This window comes from Crotalus tigris, unplaced genomic scaffold (assembly GCF_016545835.1).
Source record: "Crotalus tigris isolate CLP2741 ecotype Arizona unplaced genomic scaffold, ASM1654583v1 scf7180000024340.7048381, whole genome shotgun sequence".
In the NCBI taxonomy this organism is placed as follows: domain Eukaryota; kingdom Metazoa; phylum Chordata; class Lepidosauria; order Squamata; family Viperidae; genus Crotalus; species Crotalus tigris.
In genome coordinates, this window is record NW_024100510.1 from 4,746,334 (window position 1) to 4,768,407 (window position 22,074).

A 22,074-nucleotide genomic window follows, 5' to 3' on the forward strand; every position below is an offset into this window, starting at 1 on the left:
AGTTCAGGTTTAAAATCCACTTGTTTGCCCAATATTTTTTCTAACCACATATGTATGCTTTTCTAATAGGCCTTTGCCTTCCTACATGTCCACCAAATATGATAATACGAGATGGCAGCACTCTCAGTCAGGGATGATTTATGTATTTTTCACCGGGACCGTGTTACCGTTTGCTTAGACCCCACCTTTGTCCCCAAGATCAACTCCCTATTTCATAGGGCTCAGGATATCATTCTCCCTGATTTCTGCCCTAATCCTTCCCATGATCTAGAACGTCAATGGCATTCCCTGGACGTCTGCTGGGCTCTCTGTTATTATATCAAGCGGACGGCTACCTTCTGCAGCTCTGAGGCACTCTTTGTCTCGTTCCATCCTTCCTCCAAGAGTCGGAAGGTCTCGGCCTCCACGATCGGCTGATGGATAAGAGCCTGCATTGCGGGGGTGTACCAGTCCGATTATTTGCCGTTTCCACGTCATGTCACGGCCCATTCTACGCGTAGTGCAGCCACATCTGCGGCTTGGGCCACTCAGGCTTCCATTGAGGAGGTGTGTAGGGCAGCCACTCGATCTTTGCCTTCACCGTTCGTATGGCGTTACAAACTGGACAGGTATGCGTCCACCAAGGCCTCCTTTGGCAGGAGGGTTCTGCAACAGGTGGTGCCCCACGACACGGTTCCAAGCTTGATCGCTTCCCTCCCGTGAGTACAGTGGGCTTTGGTATGTCCCATTGGTGGATTATCCATCTCCAGTGCTGGAGAAGGGGCATTGTTTTACCTGAACGCCTTTTCCTGGCATGGAGATGGATAATCCACACCCACCCATTTAGGTCCTTAGGCCTAGGGTTAGTTTCTGTGAGCCAACACGTCATGCATCAGTCAGTAACTGCGCCCTCGTCGAGACTAGGAAAACAGGCCCAGGACAGGCGTGGCAAGTTTGTCTGACTTGATCTGATTGGGCAGGAGGATTGAGTTAACCCATTGGTGGATTATCTATCTCCGTGTTGAGAAAAGGCGTTCAGGTAAGACAACGCCCCTTCTCCCTCCACCTAAACTCTTAATTACTTTTCTTTGTACTATGAAAATCTTCTATAACAATCAGCTGAATTGGCATACAGACTACATATAGATTTTATTATAGAACTTTGCTCTGGTTGCTTGTTTCCCAATTAAGGGAGCCTAATTTAAAGCTAACTCCAATTTGTACATTCTAATAAATTTTGCTATAAGTCTTGACATTTGGCATGCAGGCAGTTTAAACGGTTGGATGAGGATGTACAACAACAAGGGAAATGATATTATTTTTACAATGGATTTTCTGGAATATCATGTGCTGCTGTCAGACAATAATATTGTCAGGCTCCTGACAGCATTTCCTTGGAATGTGGCAAAAAAGGTCTATGTTCTCTGGAGTCTTTTTCCAATTGAAAAGGCACTACTAACTTTTCTATATTGAAAAGGCGATATTAACAAGTTCTAGTTCCTCAAATTCTTACATTTCATAGCTGTTGGAGGCACATAGATAATAAATAATGGCCAATCCAATTTTTTGCTAGTGAAGTTTGTATATCAGAAATATACTATAACATATTAGGGAATTAGTGACTCTACTAGCAATGAATGGCAGCCTTCGTAAGCAGAAGGTTCTTCATCCAAGCCAGATGCTCTGGTACTTGACTTTATTCTCTCAAATGGACAGTGACAGAAGTATATATATGTAAAAGTAGAAACACAAAAAACTTCATTTTTGTATCAGTGATCTCTTCAAAAGTTATGCAGTGAAAATTTGTTTCTGAAAGATAGCTCTTAAATTCATAGGAAATTATTTTGATGGCTAAATTTGAATAATTATTTCACATGTTGTGCCTGCTTTCCTCAGGTTTTGTGAAGACTGAGCCTTACAATCTTGGCAAAACTAGAAAAATCTTTTCAGACCGTTCACCATGCTTTTGTATCCATTATCTAAAAATTATTTTTCTAAAGTGCTTTTTGAAAAGAAATGGTGATCCTTGGGGGGGGGGGGAAGGTCCACAGGTTTGCTATTAGAAAAACAGATGAGAACTAAGGAAAATAATTTGCCCCTGCCACCTGTCTGCTGAGAATATGTGAGTGAAAGTTACTTTGAAGAACAAGTGCTCACACTTTGAACTGTGCAAGGGTTAAAAAGTCTTAAGTGGATATGCAGTTTGTTGATTTAAAGCTCTTTGTAAATGATTGTTGGAAACTTCTCAGGTGTAACAATGTGTTCAGAAAGCATATCACTGCTTGCATTTAAGTAGGGTTTTTATCTATCACCATCAGCAGCCTGATTTAAATTCCCAGAGGAACAGATAATTCATTGAATTGTCTGTCATGGAAAATGGGGAGGTTAGCAATGCATATGAAAAAACGGAGGAATATAGGCTTTATGAAAATCCAAATTTAGAGGAAGGAGAATGTGAACAAGTTTCTAATCAGAGCAGTGGAGATTCACCTTCTCCTTGTTTAATTGCCATGCTAGACAACATGGACATTAGATGTGAGAACAGCATAGAATTTAGCCAGCAAAACTCTTGTTCCTCTCAGCATGGCTCTGACAGGGGGGAAGATACAGATTCTTCACAAGATGGTCGTGAAGACAATCAATACAAAGATAGAGAGGACAGAGCATTTGAAAGGGCAATGACTATGGACGACGTTTTCAAAACTTCAAGAAATACTCTCAGATTTCCCTTCAACCATAATTCAGAAGAAAACAACAATTTTCCAGAAGAAGAACATAAGATTTTCCTTCTTGTTAAGGTAAGTTTTTTTGGGCTAGGCATGAATACAGTTATGTAGTCTCAGACATAACCTAACTTTCCCCTAACATTTGGAGAAAAGCAATATTATAAGATTATAATTTTACTTTTCTGGTTGGTGGAGAATTAATCCACATTTTTGCATGTTCTTTCCACTTCAATCAAATAAAAAATATTGCGTGTCTCATCCTTATCCAGTATCAAAATGGATACAGCAGTTGCCCATAGCTAATGAAAACTGCAATCCCATATCTGCTTTTCAGGGAATAAGATTCACTGAGGAAGCATGCAGTAATTTGTGGAAAATATTTTTGAATATTTTGCTGAATTATTTAAGATACTTTCAGAATGTTAGAAATTTGTGATATTTATACAAGCTTCATACGCATACTTTCAGATCATTGCTGTGCTTTATTGTAGCCTTTTCCTTGCCTGAGTTTGTTGAGAAAAGCATATACTTTATAGTGCTTAAGCCAATCTAGTGCTTTCTCCAACATTGTATGGATGGATGTTGTGAATATCAGTTTTCCCATTTATTCTCTGAGTAGAAACAGCTTTGTTGCCATTCATTTACTGCAGAGGAAGCATACTGAAGTTACAGGTATATATTTCTTGGTGGTCACAGAGGAGAAAAGCAAAAACCGTTTCCTTGACTGCATATACAAAAATTAATCTATTCCACAAATTATGCAGAAAGTGTTTTTGCAATTCTGCTTTTACTCCTCTGTACACAATTACAGTATTCTGTCTGAAAACTTGTATTCACTATACTTGGAGAAAGCCATTGAAATTAATGGAGTTTACTTCTCAGTGGAAAGGCCTAGGATTATACTTTAAGTTACCTGTTATAGTTGCATGGTGTTAGAAAATATACTTTTTTCCCTATAGAATAATCTCTGTCACAGGATCTGGGTAGAACTTTGATAGACCTATGGGTTCTTTTTCCATAATTTGAGATAGTAGCTAAATTATCAGATACAAGCGAGGGCAGAATTCATCTACATCTAAAGAGTGTAGAAAAAGGAATTTCAACAAGTTTACTTTTCATTCCAAGTCTGAGAAAAGTTTGGTAGTTGAAGTTCTATCACCTTTTAAAATGTAATAGTGATGGCTAGCCTTCATTGTACTACATTTCTATTAAAAGTGTATGGAAATGTTAATAGAATTAATGTATTAATATTTTGTTAATCTACACTATTTAATAAGGCTTCATGTGAGTAACATAAAGGAATAATTTTTTTTTTAGATTTTTAGGAAAACATAACATTTTCTTTCCTTGGTGCAAATTTGGTATTTCAGTTCTGTAGGAATTGAGAACTGTAGTAAAGAACTAATCAAAGAGAATAAACTTAAAACTAAGGAGAAAATTCCTGACAGTCAGAACAATTAATCAGTGGAACGACTTTGCCTCCAGAGGTTGTGGCTCCTCCAATACTGGAAGTTTTAAAGAAGAAATTGGACAATCATTTGTCTGAAACAGTATAAGGCAGGGGTGTCAAGCTGGCAGCCCGCGGACAGGATGTGTCACACACAGGCAACCCAGCTCCGCAAAGGCAAAAAACATTGCGATACGTCATGATATGTCACGTGATGCAATCGAGTTTGATACCTGTGGTATAAGGTTTCGTGCTTGAGCAAGGGGTTGGACTAGAAGACTTTCAAGTATTTCATTTATAACAATTAACGACATTGTTTTTTTCAGATTATTTCTCTTTAAACAGTGTAAGGATTGGAGGGACACAATATTAATATTATTAACAAAGATATTTATCAGCACAGTTTATTCCTGGTTACTTTGGAATAATTATGAGATAAGATTCCATTCTGTACCTAGACAGTCCTCTATCATACCAGTTCATTATTCAGAGACTGTTTGCAGATACTAGAAGACTAACAAATAGTTTCTGGGTGCTTGAGACAAGTTTGAACTTGCTAAACATAAACAAAGGTTTCCATGGGTTATGTTTTATATACAAAATGAAATGGTTTCACAAATTAGAGTCTCTGCTCAAAGATCATATATCCATAAATTCATGAATAGTTAGAAGACACCTAATCCAATGTTTATTATGTAAAATAAGTTAACAATAACTCATTGAACAAAACATTTTGCATATTATGTGGTGGTATCATATTGTTAATGATTGATTATTCAATTGTTCAAGGAGAAATAACTTTCATATTCCACTTATGAATATAACAAACAATAGAAAAACATGCTTTCTAGTTTTTTACTCTGTTTCTAATTGCATATAATTCCCTCTTCTACTTTAGCAGGAGTTAATGTGTTTTACAGGCCAGGCTACTTATCGACTAAGCTTTTCAGAGATTGCTGAACTAGAGCTTATCAGAGGCTCCTATATGCAATTAGAATAGAATAGAGCTGGAAGGGACCTTGGAGGTCTTCTAGTCCAGCCCCCTGCTCAAGCAGGAGAATCTATACTGTCTCAGATAGATGTCCAGTCTGTTCTTAAAAATCTCCAGTGATGGAGCGCCCATGATTTCTGGGGGCAAGTTATTCCACTTGTTAATTGTTCTCACTGTCAGGAAGTTTCTCCTTAATTCCAGGTTGCTTCTCTCTTTGATCAGTTTTCAACCATTGTTTCTCATCCTTCCCTCTGGTGCTTTGGTGAATAATGTGACCCCCTCTTCTTTGTGGCAGCCCCTCAAATACTGGAATAGTGCTATGTCTCCCCTATTTTTTCTTTTCTTTAGACTAGCCAAACCCAAGTCCCATAGCCGTTCTTCGAATGTTTAGTCTCCAGGCCTTTGATCATCTTAGTTGCTCTTCTTTGAATTTTTTCCAAACTTTCAACATCCTTTTTGTGATAAGGTGACCAAAATTGGCTACACTATTCCAGGTGTGGTCTTACTAAGGTTTTATAAACTGCTAATAATACTTTGCATGATCTTGATTCTATGCCTTTGTTTATACAACCCAGGATTGTATTAGTTTTTTTTTGTTGTTGTTGCTGCTGCATACTGCTGGCTCATAGTCAACCAATCGTCCACTAGGACTCCAAGGTCCCTCTCACAGTTACTATTTTTAAGCCAGGTCTCGCCCAATCTGTATTTGTACCTTTGATTTTTCCTTCCTTTGCTTTTCTCCACATTCAAACTCATTGTTGGATAGAGCTCATTGTTCAAGTTTGTCAAGATCTTTTTGGATCCTGAGTTTGTCTTCTGGGGTATTGGCTACTCCCTGTCAGTTTGGTGTCATCTGCAAATTTGATGAGTTACCTTTCAATTCCCTCATCTAAGTCATTTTTGAAGATATTGAAGAGTACTGGGCTTGAGACAGAACCTTGTAGTACCTCACTGCTTACTTCTCTCCATGTGGATGTAGTGCCATTGAGGACTACTCATTGAGTACGATTTGTTAGCCAGCTACAGATACATCTGGTGGTGATGTTCTCTATGTCAACTTTTCCTAGCTTACCAAGGAGTAGGTTGTGGTCTACCTTGTCAAATGCCTTACTGAAATCCAAGTATACTACATCCACTGTGTTTCACTGGTCTACTAGTTTAGTCACTTTATCGAAGAATGAGATGAGATTGTTTTTTTTAACAAATCCATGCTGGCTACTAGTTATGACTTTTTTTGCTTCTAGTTGTTCGCAGATCTGTTGTTTGATTATTTTTTGTAGGATCTTCCCAAGTATTGATGTTAAACTGATTGGTCTGTAGTTTTCTGGGTCCGTTTTTTCCCCTTTCTTGAAGATGGGGACCACATCAGCCCTTTCCCAATCCTTAGGTACTTCCCCCGTGCTCCAGGATTTATGAAAGATGTGATGCAGTGGTTCTGAGATAACATCGGCCAGCTCCGTCAGAACTCTGGGATGTAGACTGTCGGGTCTGGGTGATTTGTATTTGTCAAGGTTGGATAGATGTTCCCTTACCATTTTCTTGCTTATTTTAATTTTTATTTCTAGTATGTCTTTTGCAGTGGTTTTTTTTTGGTGTGTTGGGCTATAGTTTCTTTTTGTGTGAAGACTGATGCAAAGTATGAGTTAAGCAGCTCTTCTTTCTCCCTGTTACATGTAATTTCCTTGCCATCTTCTCTCTTTAGTGGGCCTACAGTTTCCTTGATTTTTTCTTGTTAATGTGTTGGAATTATTAGACAGGGGTAAGAGGTCAGGAAGAGACAATGCCAACATCTGGCAGGTGTACTGACTATTGATAATTGGCTTCTGGCCAGATTATCCCCAAGCTGTTCCCATCATGCAGGAGGCATTGCTGTCTGCCTGTGTGCTTAATGCAGCTTCTTTCATTGTGCAATTCCAGGAGGCTCTTAGGATGGCAAAATTAGTTTGAGGACTGCATGTGGCTCACATGGATTGCCTTTGTCTACCTTATGTCATAACAAACTTAATGCCATATCAAGGTGCAGTTAATGCTCTACCTTTTGTTCTGCAAGTGCCACAGAGTTGTACTTCATACACTACTCAGTCCTATTTTGTTAACTATGATTTATTGAACCATAATTGACTAATTCTCACATTATTCTAGACCCGTGGTGGCGAACCTATGGCACGCGTGCCACAGGCGGAAGGCAGAGGCTTCTCTGCGGGCACTTGCGCTGTCGCCCCAGTCCTAGGCCTTCAGTCCTGTCCATGAGCAACCTGCATCAAAATCTCCCTAGGCAAGTGGCTTTTTAAGCTAGGTTTTATAAAACCTTTTCACTTTAGGCCTCCGCTGCTGTGTGCAAAAAAAAAAAAAAGTTCAATCAATCAATCAATCAATCAATTTCAACTTCTTGCGGGAAAAAAAAGATCTTGCATAGTTGGAATTCATTGATTGAACTTTATTTTTAGTCTCACACAGTGGCGAAGGAAGTGATGGGGCATCGCATCGGAACTGGAAAAAAGGTGCTGCGTGGGGGTGGGGGGAGCAGCAGCAGCAACAGGGCGTTCTGTGCAGGGGGGGTGGGATGGAGCGGTGGTGGCAGGGTGCTCCATGCAAAGGGGTGGAGGGGAGCAGCGGCAGCAGGGCATTCCATGTGAGGGGGTGGAGGGAGCAGCAGCAGCAGGGTACTCCATGCGGAGGTTGGGGGAAAGCGGCGGTGGCAGGGTGCTCCATGCGGAAAAGTGGCGGCAGCAGGGCACTCCATGCAGGAAAGCAGCAGCACCAGGACGTCCTGTGGGGGGGAAGTGGCGGCAGCAGGGTGCTCCATGCAGGAAAGCGGTGGCGGCAGGGCGCTCTGTATGTGGGGGAAAGTGGCTGCCTCAGGGCACTCCATGCGAGGGGGAAGCAGTGGCAGCAGGGCGCTCTGTGTGGGGGAAAGCAACAACAGGGCACTCTGTGCTGTGGGAAGCGGCGGCAGCAGGGCGCTCTGTGCGGGGTAAGCAGTGGCAGCAGGGTGCTCCGTGCACGAAAGCAGTGGCGGCAGGGCACTTGGTGCAGGGGAGTGGGGGGGAGCAGCGGCAGTGATGGAGCACTCCGTGGGGGGGGGGGAGTAGTGGCTGGCAGCGGGGCACTTCTCACTGGTTTTCCTCCAGACCTTTAAGACATTTTTAAAAGCACAAGAGTTGTATGTATCACGGAAAAGCCAAGCCATGGCTGAATGGAATACGACGGCCTCCTTGAACTTACTATTTTACCGCAAAGCCGCAAAACATACTATTTTACTGCAAAGCCTTTCCCGCTAACAATAACTAAGATGGGTGTTCCCCGTTTCAAAGTAACAACCCCACAAAACCCCCACACTCCCCCCCAAAATACGACCTGCGCACCTCCAAAACTGACACTTAATCAGAAAGTTACCCAGACCCTGCCCCAAGGTGAGCGCCTGAGGCTTTGTCACATCCGGAGCTTCAGGAGTGGACGAGAGCTGCCTTTTAAATGAAGGCAGGGGAATGGGGAGGGTGAACTTCTTTGGACCGTAGCTTTTCTCATACTTACATTCCCTCCATTTTTAATCCCATGAAGGTATTTGGTTATTCTTTTAAGCCATTGGTGGTAACCTTCATAGCATTGTTAACATCATGGTCTGTTTAATAATTTTATGCGGTTGGCTTCCATCCCCTCACTCCCCCCATCACTTCTGCTGAGGTACATCATATTTATTCATGTTTATCCTGTCTTTATAAATAACTCAAGCCTAATACTCTTTCCTCGACCTATTTTCCCCACAGCAACAACAACCCTGTGAGATGAGTTCAGTTGTGAGGGAATGACTAACCTAAAGTCTCTCAGAGTGACTGACCTAAAGTTCGTGCCTAAAGCGGGACTAGAACTCGCAATCGCCCTGTTTCTAGCCTAGTGCTTAGCCAACAACCCTAATTGTCTTTCATGTTGTCGTCTTGTGGCTCCCTTGTTGAAATTCAAGCAACGGAAGTGTTGTTTTTTTTATTATTCCTCTGAACAGATCAGCTTAAAAGAGAAGAACTCTTGACTGTGAGACCATTTTAATCTTTCCATTTAGGATTATTGTAATCCATGTGAGTTGGAAGTACCGTAGCACTTACCTTGTTCCATCTTTAGCAACACTGAAATGGCTTTTTGGTTGGAGAGCTGGTCGCCACTAGTCATCTCAGCCCCCTCGAGGGTCTTGCCCTTGGCCCATGGATGGGGTGCATTTCCTTCGCACACCTCAGTACCTACTGCAGCCGGTAGGTACTGGTATAATTTTAATTTGAAACAAAGGTTAATTTAAGAAATTACATTATATCATAACATTAACATGAAATGAAGTAATTACCATGACTTCATGGTTTCAGTAGGAAGATATCTGTAGGCTTAATTTGAAAGGAGATGGTACATATTGAAGAAATTCTTTACAAGCGGGGACTGTAAAGTTAGAGTCATTTAAGACTACAGATAGGAAATAGCGGCTTTCTGAATCTGTAGCTTGGTTCTCGGCTGTATAGGCCTTTCCGGAAGGCCTCTGACAACAAAATAAAGGCCGGGGTTGTCGTGCACGTCAATCTGGAGCTCTATTCTCAGCTGCAGAGGCATTTCTTGAAGGCCTCTGATGGCAAAATGGAGACTGAGGTCGACATGCACAAGTGATGGCAAGTGGCTGCAGAAGAAGTGGCAGGCTGGGCAGGGCAAGGTGAGACTGTGAAGAAGACACACACACCCTGAAAAAAGACCTGGTTCATCTTTTGGAGACACACACACACACAAAAAGACCAGGTCTTATTTTCAGGGAAACATGGTATTATTATTCTTCTTCTCATCTTTCCTATTACTTATCTACTTATGACTATACCTTTGTTGCTTGTATCTTACAATTTATATTGTTTTATTTAGTATCCTAGTATAATTTATGTTGATTGCTTATTGAGTATCCTATGACTATCACTAAGTGTTGTATCTTATGATTTATGATGAATGTATTTTTATGATGACTATGATCATGATTTATCACTTATTGCTTTTATGTACACTGACACCAGAGACAAATTCCTTATGTGTCCAATTACACTTAGCCAATAAAGAATTCTATTACTATTTTCAGTAAAGAATTCTATTGCTTCAAATTATTTAACATTACACCAACTTGAACTACCAAAATTCTGGGCATTAACATGAATCTTATGGAGAATCACAACTTTTATTTTGAGCAAGCTTCTTCCTATTTATTTTTAATGGACTCATAAGTTATCTTATTTTTAATACAATTATTCAGTTTATTTTCCAAGCCAATTCAGTCTTACATATCTCTCCCATTATAGCCTCCCCTTATCCAAAAAGCCATTTACACTCATTTCCTTTAAAGCAAGATATACAACCTTTTTCCTGTTAAGAGCCATGCTAGATTCAATGTGGCATGTTAAAATTTAACAAGTTAAAGTTGGCAAGTAGAAAATATCTATGGATGCACTTTATATACAATTAAGCTTCAATAGTACTTTGGAATTAATTGATTATTTTTCATATTTTATTTGAAATGCCCTGTGTGATGACAAAATGCTTTAGGGTTTTTCTATGTGTGATTCAGAACCATTACCAATTAAGGAGGGTCAGATAGACAATGATCTTTCTATTTATCTAGTTTGTTCAGGATTGCATCATCATCGCCTCTGGGATTTCTTGAAAGCAAATTACTTCTAGTTACTACTCCAGGGTTTACATTATTTAATAATATACGCCAAGAAATAGACATTTCTGGCTTTGGCTTCAGTTCCTTTTTGAGTTTGGCTGGTCAGTGAGTTAGAACAGGGATCCCCAACCCCGGGTCCATGGACTGGCACCAGTCCGCAGCATACCAGAAATCAGTCTATGCCCCATACGTAAGATGCAGGCAGCACACAAAATCACACCCTCTCCAGTCCATGAAAAAAACTCTCTCCATGGAACCGGTCCCTGGTGCCCAAAAGATTGGAGACCTCTGAGTTAGAACACAGATCTTTGCACCCTGGTGGTCACCACCTATTTCCTGAAAGCCACAGAAATTTTCATCTTTTCCTTTCTTATAATGCAACTGCAGCTCTACTACAGATTGCTACACCTTTCAAAAGGAATCAGAGGAGTTACCATACACTTGACATTTCACTGATATGCTGGTTTTTAAACTTGAATGCCCATTCAGCCAGGAATTTAAGATCTAAAATGTCTAAGAGGGTAGCACAGCCTTCCTCTCCTCCTTCTCTTCCCAGGTCTGTGTGCCTCTCTGCTGTCATGGTACAAATCTCTTCGTCAAAACATATGCCATTCCAGAGTATTGTTCTTTTAAAAGAATAATACATGAAAATCCTAACTTGGCACCAAGCAATGAATTTTTCTCTGACTCTCAGATCTGACCCCAAAATTCGGAGCTTGCAAGATTGTACATCCTCCAAGAAAACTTCAGTATTTGTTTACTGCTCATTTTCTGTGAGGAAGCCTTCCTTCCTTCCTTCCTTCCTTCCTTCCTTCCTTCCTTCCTTCCTTCCTTCCTTCCTTCCTTCCTTCCTTCCAACCCCTGTTTGCTACATGCTCACCCTTGTTACAGATAAACTATTTACTGAGAAATTGGCCATACTGTATAAAAAATGTTCATGGTTAGGCATCCCACTCCTTTGAATTTCTTTGTTTTTTCAGACCAATCATTTAAAGCAGTAAAACAGTGCCCTCTGCAAGTGTTATGTTAAACAGCAGCAAAAAAAGACATGAGTTAGGTTTTTGTTTTTGTACTGTGGTAGAATCTGTTACTGGTACTAAATATTTTCTAAACATTTAATTTGGACATTTTGTTTTATAAATACATTGACAACATTCCTGTAGCTTCTTTGTCATAATATGCACATGATCAGAGAATCTGTGTCCATAATTCAGAAGATGGAAGCAGAGATCAGCCTCCCCACCTCATATGCATACATAATAAAGAATGGAGACAACTTTCATACAGTATTCACGACAGTAGGTGCTTTATTTACAATATTTTACAGGGAATCTGGTTAACTGCATCCTTCAATATGAGCTTATCAATTTGATTATAAAAATAACGTGACTATTATGAGCTTTAGAGTAAGAATTTGATAATTTTTTTTACCTATAGCTGTACCAAACAAAGTTGGAAGCAATTATTTATTTTCTTTTTGCACTTTTATCTTGCGTTTTTCCTGACTTTTCCTTTTTTCAGTTCTTTTTCTTCTTGTTTTATCTTTTATTCCTGTATTTTTTTTTGGGGGGGGGGAATCCAATAAAGTTACATAGAAAACAAGTTCTCCGCCTCCATCTCCTAGGTTTTGTAGCCTTTTCCACTCGTGCCTCTGCAAAGCTTCATTTCATTTCCACCACAGATTGAATGCAACCTCAGATATGGCAGCTCTTGATAGGCCAATCTTCACAAATTCTCTGTTGCTCTGAACTGTGCCACTGTATATTGCTCAAAGAATAAGGGAGGCTGGAAAAAGGCATTACGCTGTTACAGGCTTAATGTTTACCACTGTTGGCTTTTTTCCTATTGCCCAGTAGTTTTGCAAAGCGTGAAATCCACTGGATCTCCTCTGTTTAGAACTCCCAGTAAAAGATATGCTATTGTTACAGGGAAGTTGCTATTAAAGTGAATTTATTAGACAATTACATATGTGGTTTCACTCTCACCTTACCGAGAATTAATCTTTGGTCTGAAGCAAGCCATATCTTAGGTTCAAGAAATGTGAGAGAGCCTTAAAGATAAGATACAATAAAGCTTTCTTGAACAAAATGTTACAACTCCACTTCCAGAGCTGCTGCTCTGTTTTATTATTAATGGGTTGGTGTGATCATATTCAGTTGTCTACTCCTAGAGGAAAAACTATAATGAAACTCTTGCAAAAGTAAGCCCTAATATTCATTTGTGGTGTGTAATTTTAAACCTTTGTAGTTCTGGATTGATAGGTGATACCCTGGCTATCTAAATTAACTTATTTCTTACAGTAACTTGAGAATGCACTATTTGTTTCCTTTCCACATTGAAAGTAATGTGTTGACCAAAGTAGAATTGATTACCATAATGTGGTAAATCTTTTTTTTTGTTGATATTTTTACAATTTACTGTTGTTGTAGAAACAAATCAGGAATTGACACCAATAAAAAATAGAAGCAGCTGCTGTAAATGAATAGACAAGTTGAAATTTGATAAAGGAAGGTAAAATATGAAGCTCCTTGAAAGTTTGACATGCTCGATTGATGGACTGTTGATGGCCATAGCTCATGTTTCTGAATTGTATACAAGATGTCACACTATGCTTCTAATGAAGTCAGAATTGCAAATCCTTTTAGCATCTAGATGTATACAAGCCAGATCCAGATGATCTTCAATTTGGACATGAGCAACATTGGAACAAAGATTCATGCTTTTTCACTGAATCTTCTAAAAGTAACACATCATCACATAAGCATTGTTAAATCTAGGTTAAGTAGCTGCCATCTTAGATGTAATTATCTGAAAATGAATTCTATTGACATTTATAAATTATGCTATAAACAGCATTCTTTCAACATGATACCAATTGGTGCTTTTGTGATAATTTAGTTAAATCTTTTAAATTATTCTTCTGCAGTTATACAAAACAAAGTGTTTGTTTCATATCAAGGTACTGGAAGTTCTCTGAAAAGCATAGGGTAAGTGATTTGCAGGAATATGCAAAACTGCTCAGATTAAAGTTCTCGAGTTGTTAGGGAGGAACTCAAGAACAACAGATAGTTAATTACTGATCTTAGGTAACTGCTGAATCTTAACATTCTAAAAGATTTTATTTAGTAATATTGTTTAATTAAAAATCTGATTCCAAAAGAAATATAGAGCCCTGTAAGCATTTTGACCTGTGCAGTTTCTGAAAAGCCTTTCAGACTACAGAAGTGATTTGGATCCGTTTGGTGAGATTAAAATGAGCTGGATATTTATACCTTGTTCAGCAAGGGACAACAGAATAAAGCAGAAGTGGGAACACCTTTAGTACTGGTACACTCAAATTGAGTATATTTCTAAGGTAGTTTGCAGAGAGGTGAGAATGGCTGAAAAGATCATTGGTAGTTCCCTCTCTCCCATCCAGGACATAAGCACAGAAGTGCTGCTTGAGCAGGGTCCATAAAATTATCTGGGACACTACACATCCTCTTCACGACCTGTTTTCCTTGTTACCTTCTGGGAGGAGGCTTCGTGGTATCCAAAGCAGAACACCCAGATTCAGCCAGAGTTTCATTCCATACAGCATTAACCTTGCAAACTTTCAAGCTTCCTCCTTCCATTATATATTCAAGATGGACAGTATTTAATATTTATTTGCTATGTATATGTAGGGATGTGGGTTTATACATATGTTGTTCATAGTATGTTTAGGTGTGTGTCATGTATGTGTTTCACTTTGAGAGCGGGCAACTAAATTTCATTTTTGATGAGTGCCATTGTGCCCACAGTATAAAAATAACAATAAAGGTTATCTTATCTTATACATTTCACTAATAATGACTACATGTAGGAACAGTATGCCAAGATATACTATGTTTTTGTGGTGGTGTAGAATGATATGAAAAGTTACATGACATCCATGTAAGGGTGATTCTAGACCCCAAACCTTAAATGACTTATTCCCACAATATCATTAGATAGAACCTTAAAATCAGCAACCAACCAAGATATTGAATAAAGGTCCTAGATATCACTTTCAAAACATGCTATTCTTATTTAGTGGGCCATCAGCAATCATTCATGTGCTTTTGGGTTACTGTTGAATTTTTATAAAACCTTCATTCTTTTGGGAGAAGTGATAGATTCCAAATTAAAGTGGTAGTATGCTATGAACAAACATCTTAATTAAATGAAGAAATTGCGAAGTTATCCTCTTTTCACTGTCTGCAGTTGCTTTGGATAAAAGTAAAAATAAGCTGTGTTTAAAAGTGGCTGTAATATGAGAAAATGGAACATGCAAAGAACAAACAAAGCAGAACAGTGATCTCCAGTACAATTTTTTTTAAGAAGTATGCACGAGGTGAAGAGAATAGAAACTCTTTTCTCACTCTTGAAATTTGTCCTATCCTCAAGAGACCTGAACAATGCTTTGATGATGTTGTTCCTAGCTGGCTTTTCTTATGGGAATTCCATTAGTTCTTGATGCACTCTCCCTACATATACACATGATTGGCTAATCATGAAAAGTCTTAGCAGCCTGCATTACTTGTTTGTTTTTTTTATCAGTTTATATTTTAATTTATTAAGCCCAACTTGCAAATTGTATCTCTGTGTGGCTAACATAAGTTGAAAATCTTATCAGCACTAATACAGAAAACCAATCACAACAAAAGGATAATGTAACTGATGTGAGCCCATAATCATTCAGTTTCTACCCAATACAGATCGATTATACCAAGAGAAAAGTCAGATCTTCAAGGTCTTTTGGAAAGCCAATAGGTGGGACCATCTAAATTTCAGGGGTTATGCTGTTCCAAAGGGCAAGTGCTACAACAGAGCAGGTTTGCCTCCTGAGTCTCATAAGATGATGCTGTTTTATAGAGAGGACACAGATCATGCTCAGCTTTCAGATTTTGTGGGATAATAAAAAACAATTGTAAAAAGGCAGTTCCACAAATAGCCTGGCCCTTGGATAGAGGAGTGTATAGATGGAATTCAGCAGCCTGAATTGTACTCAGAAGCTTATTGAGTACAATTCATAAAACCAGGATATCATTTTGGTGTACCAAGATGTGCTCTTAGTGATTCATGTCACCACATTGTGTGGTTCAGTTAAGCTTCTGGATGGTGTTCAATGACAGTTCCATGTACAATACATTGTAATAGTTCAGTTAGGAGATAAGCAAAGACATGAATGACTGTGAAAAGAGTCTCCTTATCCAGGAATGGGCACAATCAATTTAGCAACTTAGCACTTAGACTTATATACTGCTGTACATGCTTCACACCACTCTCTGAGTGCTTTACAGAGTCAACATATTACTCCCAACAATCTAGGTCCTCATTTTTCCATCCTCGGAAGGATGCACGGCTGAGATAACCTTGAGCCCTGTCAGGATTGAACTCCAGACTGTGGCAGAGTTAGCCTGCAATGCTGCCACCCGGGCTTTTATTAATTTACAAGGATTTGTGCAAGGATTTTCTTGCCATGGCTGCCATTTGCTGTTTATCAAGAGCCAAAAATCCAAGAAGACAGCTGAGTTGTGTGCCAGTTCTGTCCAGACCAAAAATTGAAAAGTCTTCCAATTCAGGAGACCTCACTGCCTGTTCTCCTCCATGTAAACCCGAGTAGCCTCTAAAGATAGAAAAAGACCCTTGGCAGGATCACTTATTTCATTAGGGATAAAGATATATAGCTGAGATGATACTTAATCCAATGCTGATAGATGATGTCACCCAGAAGTTAATGTTAAATAGGAATGGAGAAAGTATGGAGTGTTGTAAGACCCTGCAAACAGGAATGTAGGACTAGATCTCTCCTATCCTACCACCATTGATTGCAACTGCCCCTGCAGGAAGAAAAAAACACCGCAATATGTGCCAACACACTCCCTGAGCCTGGAATCAGTCCACAAGGAAACCATGACTGAGGATGTTGAAAGCCGCTGAGAAATTAAGAAAGATCAGACTGGATGCTCTAGCCCATGGGTGTCAAACTCAGCACGTCATGTGACGTGTTGTGATGTATCATGACCTTTTTGCATTGCCGGAGCTGGGGTGGACGCGGCCTCCGCATGGTGCAACCAGCCCATAGGCTGGCAGCTTGACACCCCTGCTCTAGCCCATTATGATCTGGCCAGAGATCCATAAACATGGTCAGTGTTGTCTATTTTAACTTAATGAGGCAAACCTGAGTGAAAAGGGTCAACATAATCTGTTAACATTTTAAACAGCACTACTGCTAGCTTGATCAGTTTTTTTAAAACATTACATCCCAGAAGTTACATGTGATTCCCTGAGTTTCAGATTGTGTATTAGTATTTAAATGATATGAAACCCAACTGAAAAGGGTTTACATAATCAGTTTCTTACTGGGCTCCTTAAAACTTTAAACTAACTACATTCTGAACAGCCTTCCCTAAAAAGAGTAATTGATGTTAAAAAAAGGTTGTCTAATACTATTGGATATAGGGATGATTTCTTGAAGAGGGGATAGATTATTATCTCTTTAAGAACTGGCAGAACAACCACCTCACTCAAGGATGAATTTGCCACTGCATAGACCCAATTACTTGTCATCTCCCCGGAGGCCTTAAGCAGCTAGGAAGGTCAAGGATCTGATATCCAAGTATAAAGGTATGTACTTGCAGCCCCAAGGGCCTTGGCCAACTTCCTCAGGATTAACAGGCTTGGAGTTTTCTCCATCAAACAGCCTTTTGGGCGTTGATTCAAAATACTGAGATATGCTATATTTTTACTAATGATGATTTGTAATCATCCTTCTTAATAGTTATGTTTACATTTTTTTTACCATGCTATTTTAGATTCTTACCTGCTTCAGGTATTAAATATATCACTTAGAGTGGCCATTAATCATCTTAAGTAAAGCGGGCACAGCAAAAATATGAGTTGTTTTTTTAAAACAGCTAAACTGCAGTCCAATATTAAAAAAAAACCAAATAAACTATTTAACTTTAAGCTTAATTAATTTTGCAGTCAGAAAGCTACAACGCTGAATTATTGCAACCTACATCTTGTAATCCTACTGTCAGCCACCAAAAGGAAGAAGTAAGACTTGGAAACTTGTCTCATAGCTCAGTCATTTGATTTGCCTCATTCACTTGTTACTGCCTCACCAATGCAGACTCCTTTTAAGGGCTTGGTGAGTCAGTCTTGCCCTCACAGGCACTTCTGCCATCCCCATATCTTGTCCCATGGGAAGTCAAGGGAAAGTAAGATGACTCAATTTGAGCTTCAAAAATCTGGTTGATCACTACTGTCCCATGCAGGCAAAAGGAATTTAAATTTGTTTTGGATAGCACTACTGCCTTCCCTGTGCTAGCCGGATCAATCAGTTTTTTGGTTTGTTTTTAAGTTGCTTGTGGTCCCTTGGGATTCTGACCCACAGTTTGAGAATTGTGCATTAAATGCATAGGCATCCAAACATCCTATTTTAAAAACTTTTTGAAGAGGTACATTTAGACAGGAGAGGCAAAAGCTTAGACGATCCCCCACCAAAAAATCAGCTACTTATGTAGTCTGTAACAATCAGTGCTTTTTTTCTAAAAAAAAAAAAAAAAAAAAAAGTGGTGGAACTCACACACGTCATACAACCCGCCTTGCCTACCCTACAAGGTTCCATCCAAAAAAGGTGCCGGAACTCCGTTCTGGGTGTTCTATGAGAAAAAAAAGATCCCCAAGATCTTCAAAGGATATTGCTTTATGGGCTAAGAATGTGAGACTGAATCTAAGAATCTGAAGCAGGGCATCAGTTCATTGCTCCTCCATCACTCACTGGCTCTAAAGATAACTGGTAGATTTCTCTGCCTCACCTGAATGCCACTTTGAAGGAGGAACAAAGACAGTTTTGAAGGATAAATCAAAAAGTTTTTTAGGCTGCTGCAGTCTCTCTCTGCTGCTTCAGATGAAAGAAATGCTGGTTCTATCTACAGCTGGATTGATCACGGACTCTTATTTCAGCACTGCCAGTAGAGTGATGTTGCCTTACTCCTGAAGGTAAAGATCAGCTCAGCAGAGCAGGCCACAGGATTCTGGGAGGTTATGAAGCCTGAGACGGATTCCTCATTTTGCCCAACAATTCTGATTTTAATGTTTTTGTGAAGTTAACCTTTGTAAATCAAAATAACACGTATTAAATGTGAAAAAGTCAACAATTAAAGCACGTCTGGGAGGTTGATTCACATTTCCAGAGTTGCTACTTACAATCTGCAATACAAAGTGGCAGCTTGTATGTATGGAATTTTTTCCCTAAAGACTTATCATTTCACATTCCTTCACTGGAGATCAGTTGTTGGCCTGCTACTACATGAATAAAGTTGCAATGAGGATACTCTTAGAGAATGTAGTCTGGGCTCTATTTAGAAACAAGCGTTATGATCCGTCTTCTGTTTGAGAAGGAGGAAAAGTAGTGTATATATGGAAGAACAGCAACACAAACTATTTTTATAAAGCTTTTACTCAAACTCGCCCCATTTACTCAGGCCGGTACCCTCCAACAGTTTTTTTCACCTTACTAACTTAATGTTCAACAGGCAAAAGAAATCCCCCAATGGCAACCAAAGGGGTAAAAAAAAAGGGATGGAGCAAAGATGTCTACCACCTTCCAATACCTGGAGCATTGCAGCAATTAGACTGCAGGAATCACCCAGAATTGATGGACTGGATCATAAATATTATGGGTGCAGGAAGAATTTGTGCAGATAATACGTTATGGAGATGTGGCCACATGAGGGTGCCTTATTTCTCATCTCTGATTGCTGTAAACACAGAGTGTAATTACTTACCTTCCTTTCTCCCAGTCACATTGTCTTCCATTCCCTACTGCCCAGTTTGATATTTGGATTTTACAAAAGTTTTCTTTGATATCAGGATTCAATTAGCACCCTTTGGTGAGTGAGTGAGTGAGTGACTGAGGCCTTTGGCTTTTTGTTTTCTGTGCCAGGAAAATGTTCTGTGTTTTGCAATGATCAGAGCAATCAAGCTGTGTTTACCTCAACCAAATGTATTTGGGAGTAAATGAAGACTTGAGGAAGGCTTTCATACTGTTTTTCAAAAGTACTGCATGTAAGAATGCTGGAAAGGGGAGTGCAAGAAAGAACTATGTTGACAGAATGGGATTAAAAGAAATGGTTTGTTCTGAGGTACCACGGGCTGTGCATTAACCCCACCCTCCTCTCTTGCACTTGGCTATTTTGGGCTGGCAGCATGAGCCAGAGCTCTGACAGATGAGCACTCAGAAACACAACACAGCACTGTAGCACTTGTTGCTCTGAACACCAATGTAAGCTTCTCCTGCTTTGCCTTTCTTGTCCTTTCTGGTTTATTTTGTTTACAGTTTCATAATTAGGAAAATTATTGTCGGAGTTAGTGGAAGTTTCAAAAGCAGCAGGAGGAGCAAAGGGATTGGGTGGAGAAGGAGCAGGAAGCCTCTCAAGTCCTGTGGGTAAAAGGCAAAGCCGTGTTGGCCCTGGACCCTTTACAGAGCAAGAACAGCTCCTTGCCTGGGGCGATCAGAAATGAGCGATTCGTCTCCTGCCAATGGAGAAGGAAAAGACCCTGAAATTGAACTCTTTGTCAAGGTAGGTGAGACTTTCTCTAGTCAGCTGCAGATATTCACAGTGTCCAGAGTACCATTGTGTTTTAGTGCAGAATTCTTTCCCTTTTCCCTCCCTGTTCTTGTTTGCTTTCCCTCCTGCTGTTGGCTTTAGTCTTTGTTGCTCCAGAGCCATCTCCTTATTCAAATGCCAAACCAGCCAGAGTGGTTTCCTCTCTGAATTTACTTTGAGGAAGGAAAGCAGACCCTGAGGCACTCAAAAAGTCTTGTAGCATGCAGGATGTTGGGGAAAACCTTTATGTATGCAGTCAAACATCTATTAGCACAGAAAGCATTGTGACATTTGGAAGGAGCTCATACTTGCATGTATATAATCTGATTTTATTCGAAATGTGACTAGTAGCAGTTAATTATGTGGATTACCCACTCATATAAAGATGCCAAATGAGGCAAAGTGAAACTTTTTTTAGCAGTATATTTCCGATTATGTGTTTACATGTGCAAGCCATTATCACCTACGTATATTTGCAGTCATTAGGTAATCAAAAATCGTATCTGTCAGAGAAAGATAACCATGCGGTGTGTGTGTGTGAGAGACAGAGATAGGAAGCCTGTGGTCTTTCAGACATTGTGAACTTTATCTCTCAGTAGCCATAATTAACAAAGACAATAGGGAATCTTCCTGGAAGTGCAGACTTCATGGCATTTTAACCATCTTCACATAAAAATAGTAACAATAATGCAAAACAGTAAGGATGGTATATGGCATACTGCCCTCCAAGCATGCTGGAGAGGAAGGGAGAAAATACAGATGAGGGCAAAAATGAACTCATTTGGAATATAAGAAAGTGCAAAATGTATCATTTCCAATCATACATGAACAAAAGCTGGTGAAATCAGAACTGAATCTAAATAAAATTACTTTGTAACCTACAAGAACAATGCAAACACTGCATGTTCAGATGAGCATTTTACTATTGCAGAATCCGTTTCAGGGACAGTGCAGATGCTCTGCTCCTTGGGAAATTGCATTGCCACATAAGAACAAAATTCTCAATGCCATTATTTCTAGAATTCTCCATGGCAGCATTTAGGGCAGGGGTCTTCAAACCTGGCCCTTTTATGACTTCAACTCCCAGAATTCTTCAGCTAGCATGCCTGACAGAGGAATTCTGGGAGTTGAAGTCCACAAGTCATAAAAGGGCCAAGTTTGAAGACCCCTGATTTAGGGCTTTGGAGCTATTGATCAAGAGACCAGACAAGCTCCTTCTGCTTCTCTGTTCTGCTGATGTCCAATCCTCCCACTCTTTTAAGGAAAATTAGTAGTCCTTAAGTAAGTAGCAGGTTTGATTGTGGAATTGGATAAAATGTTGTCTTGGTTATACTGCTGGCATTGATGTATCACCCTAAATGTTTACCCTTAGTTAGAATAAATCAGTCAACAAAATATTTTGCTAAACAATGGCAATCTTAGAGAATGTTGGCTGAAAGTGATGCTGTGTCTCCCTTGCCTCGTTGATGGGCCATCGTAGGGTAGCTAAATTTAGTCAGTTGAGTAGCCAACTATTGCCAAATAATCTACAGGTATCACTTTGTAGACAGTGGCTTATCCTATTTTAATGGCACCATTTCAATTCATTCCGGTATTCTTTTATTATTGTAAGAAAGGTGTGATTGATGGTG

General features: G+C 39.6%; 1 protein-coding gene across 5 annotated transcripts in view; it reads left to right on the forward strand.

The window, feature by feature from the left end:
- CLIC5 (chloride intracellular channel 5) overlaps window positions 1-22,074 on the forward strand; it is a 97,341-nt gene that overhangs the window by 13,136 nt on the left and 62,131 nt on the right. The window contains exon 1 of one of the 5 annotated variants that reach the window (XM_039326438.1): window positions 2,236-2,777. The exons of 2 other annotated variants lie outside the window; for them this stretch is intronic. In XM_039326438.1, coding sequence (XP_039182372.1) covers window positions 2,349-2,777 — 429 coding nt within the window. In that variant the 5' untranslated portion in view covers window positions 2,236-2,348. Of the gene's footprint in view, window positions 1-2,235; window positions 2,778-19,862; window positions 20,417-22,074 lie in introns of those variants that run through there. 2 more of the 5 variants (XM_039326442.1, XM_039326439.1) reach the window with 2 other exon arrangements.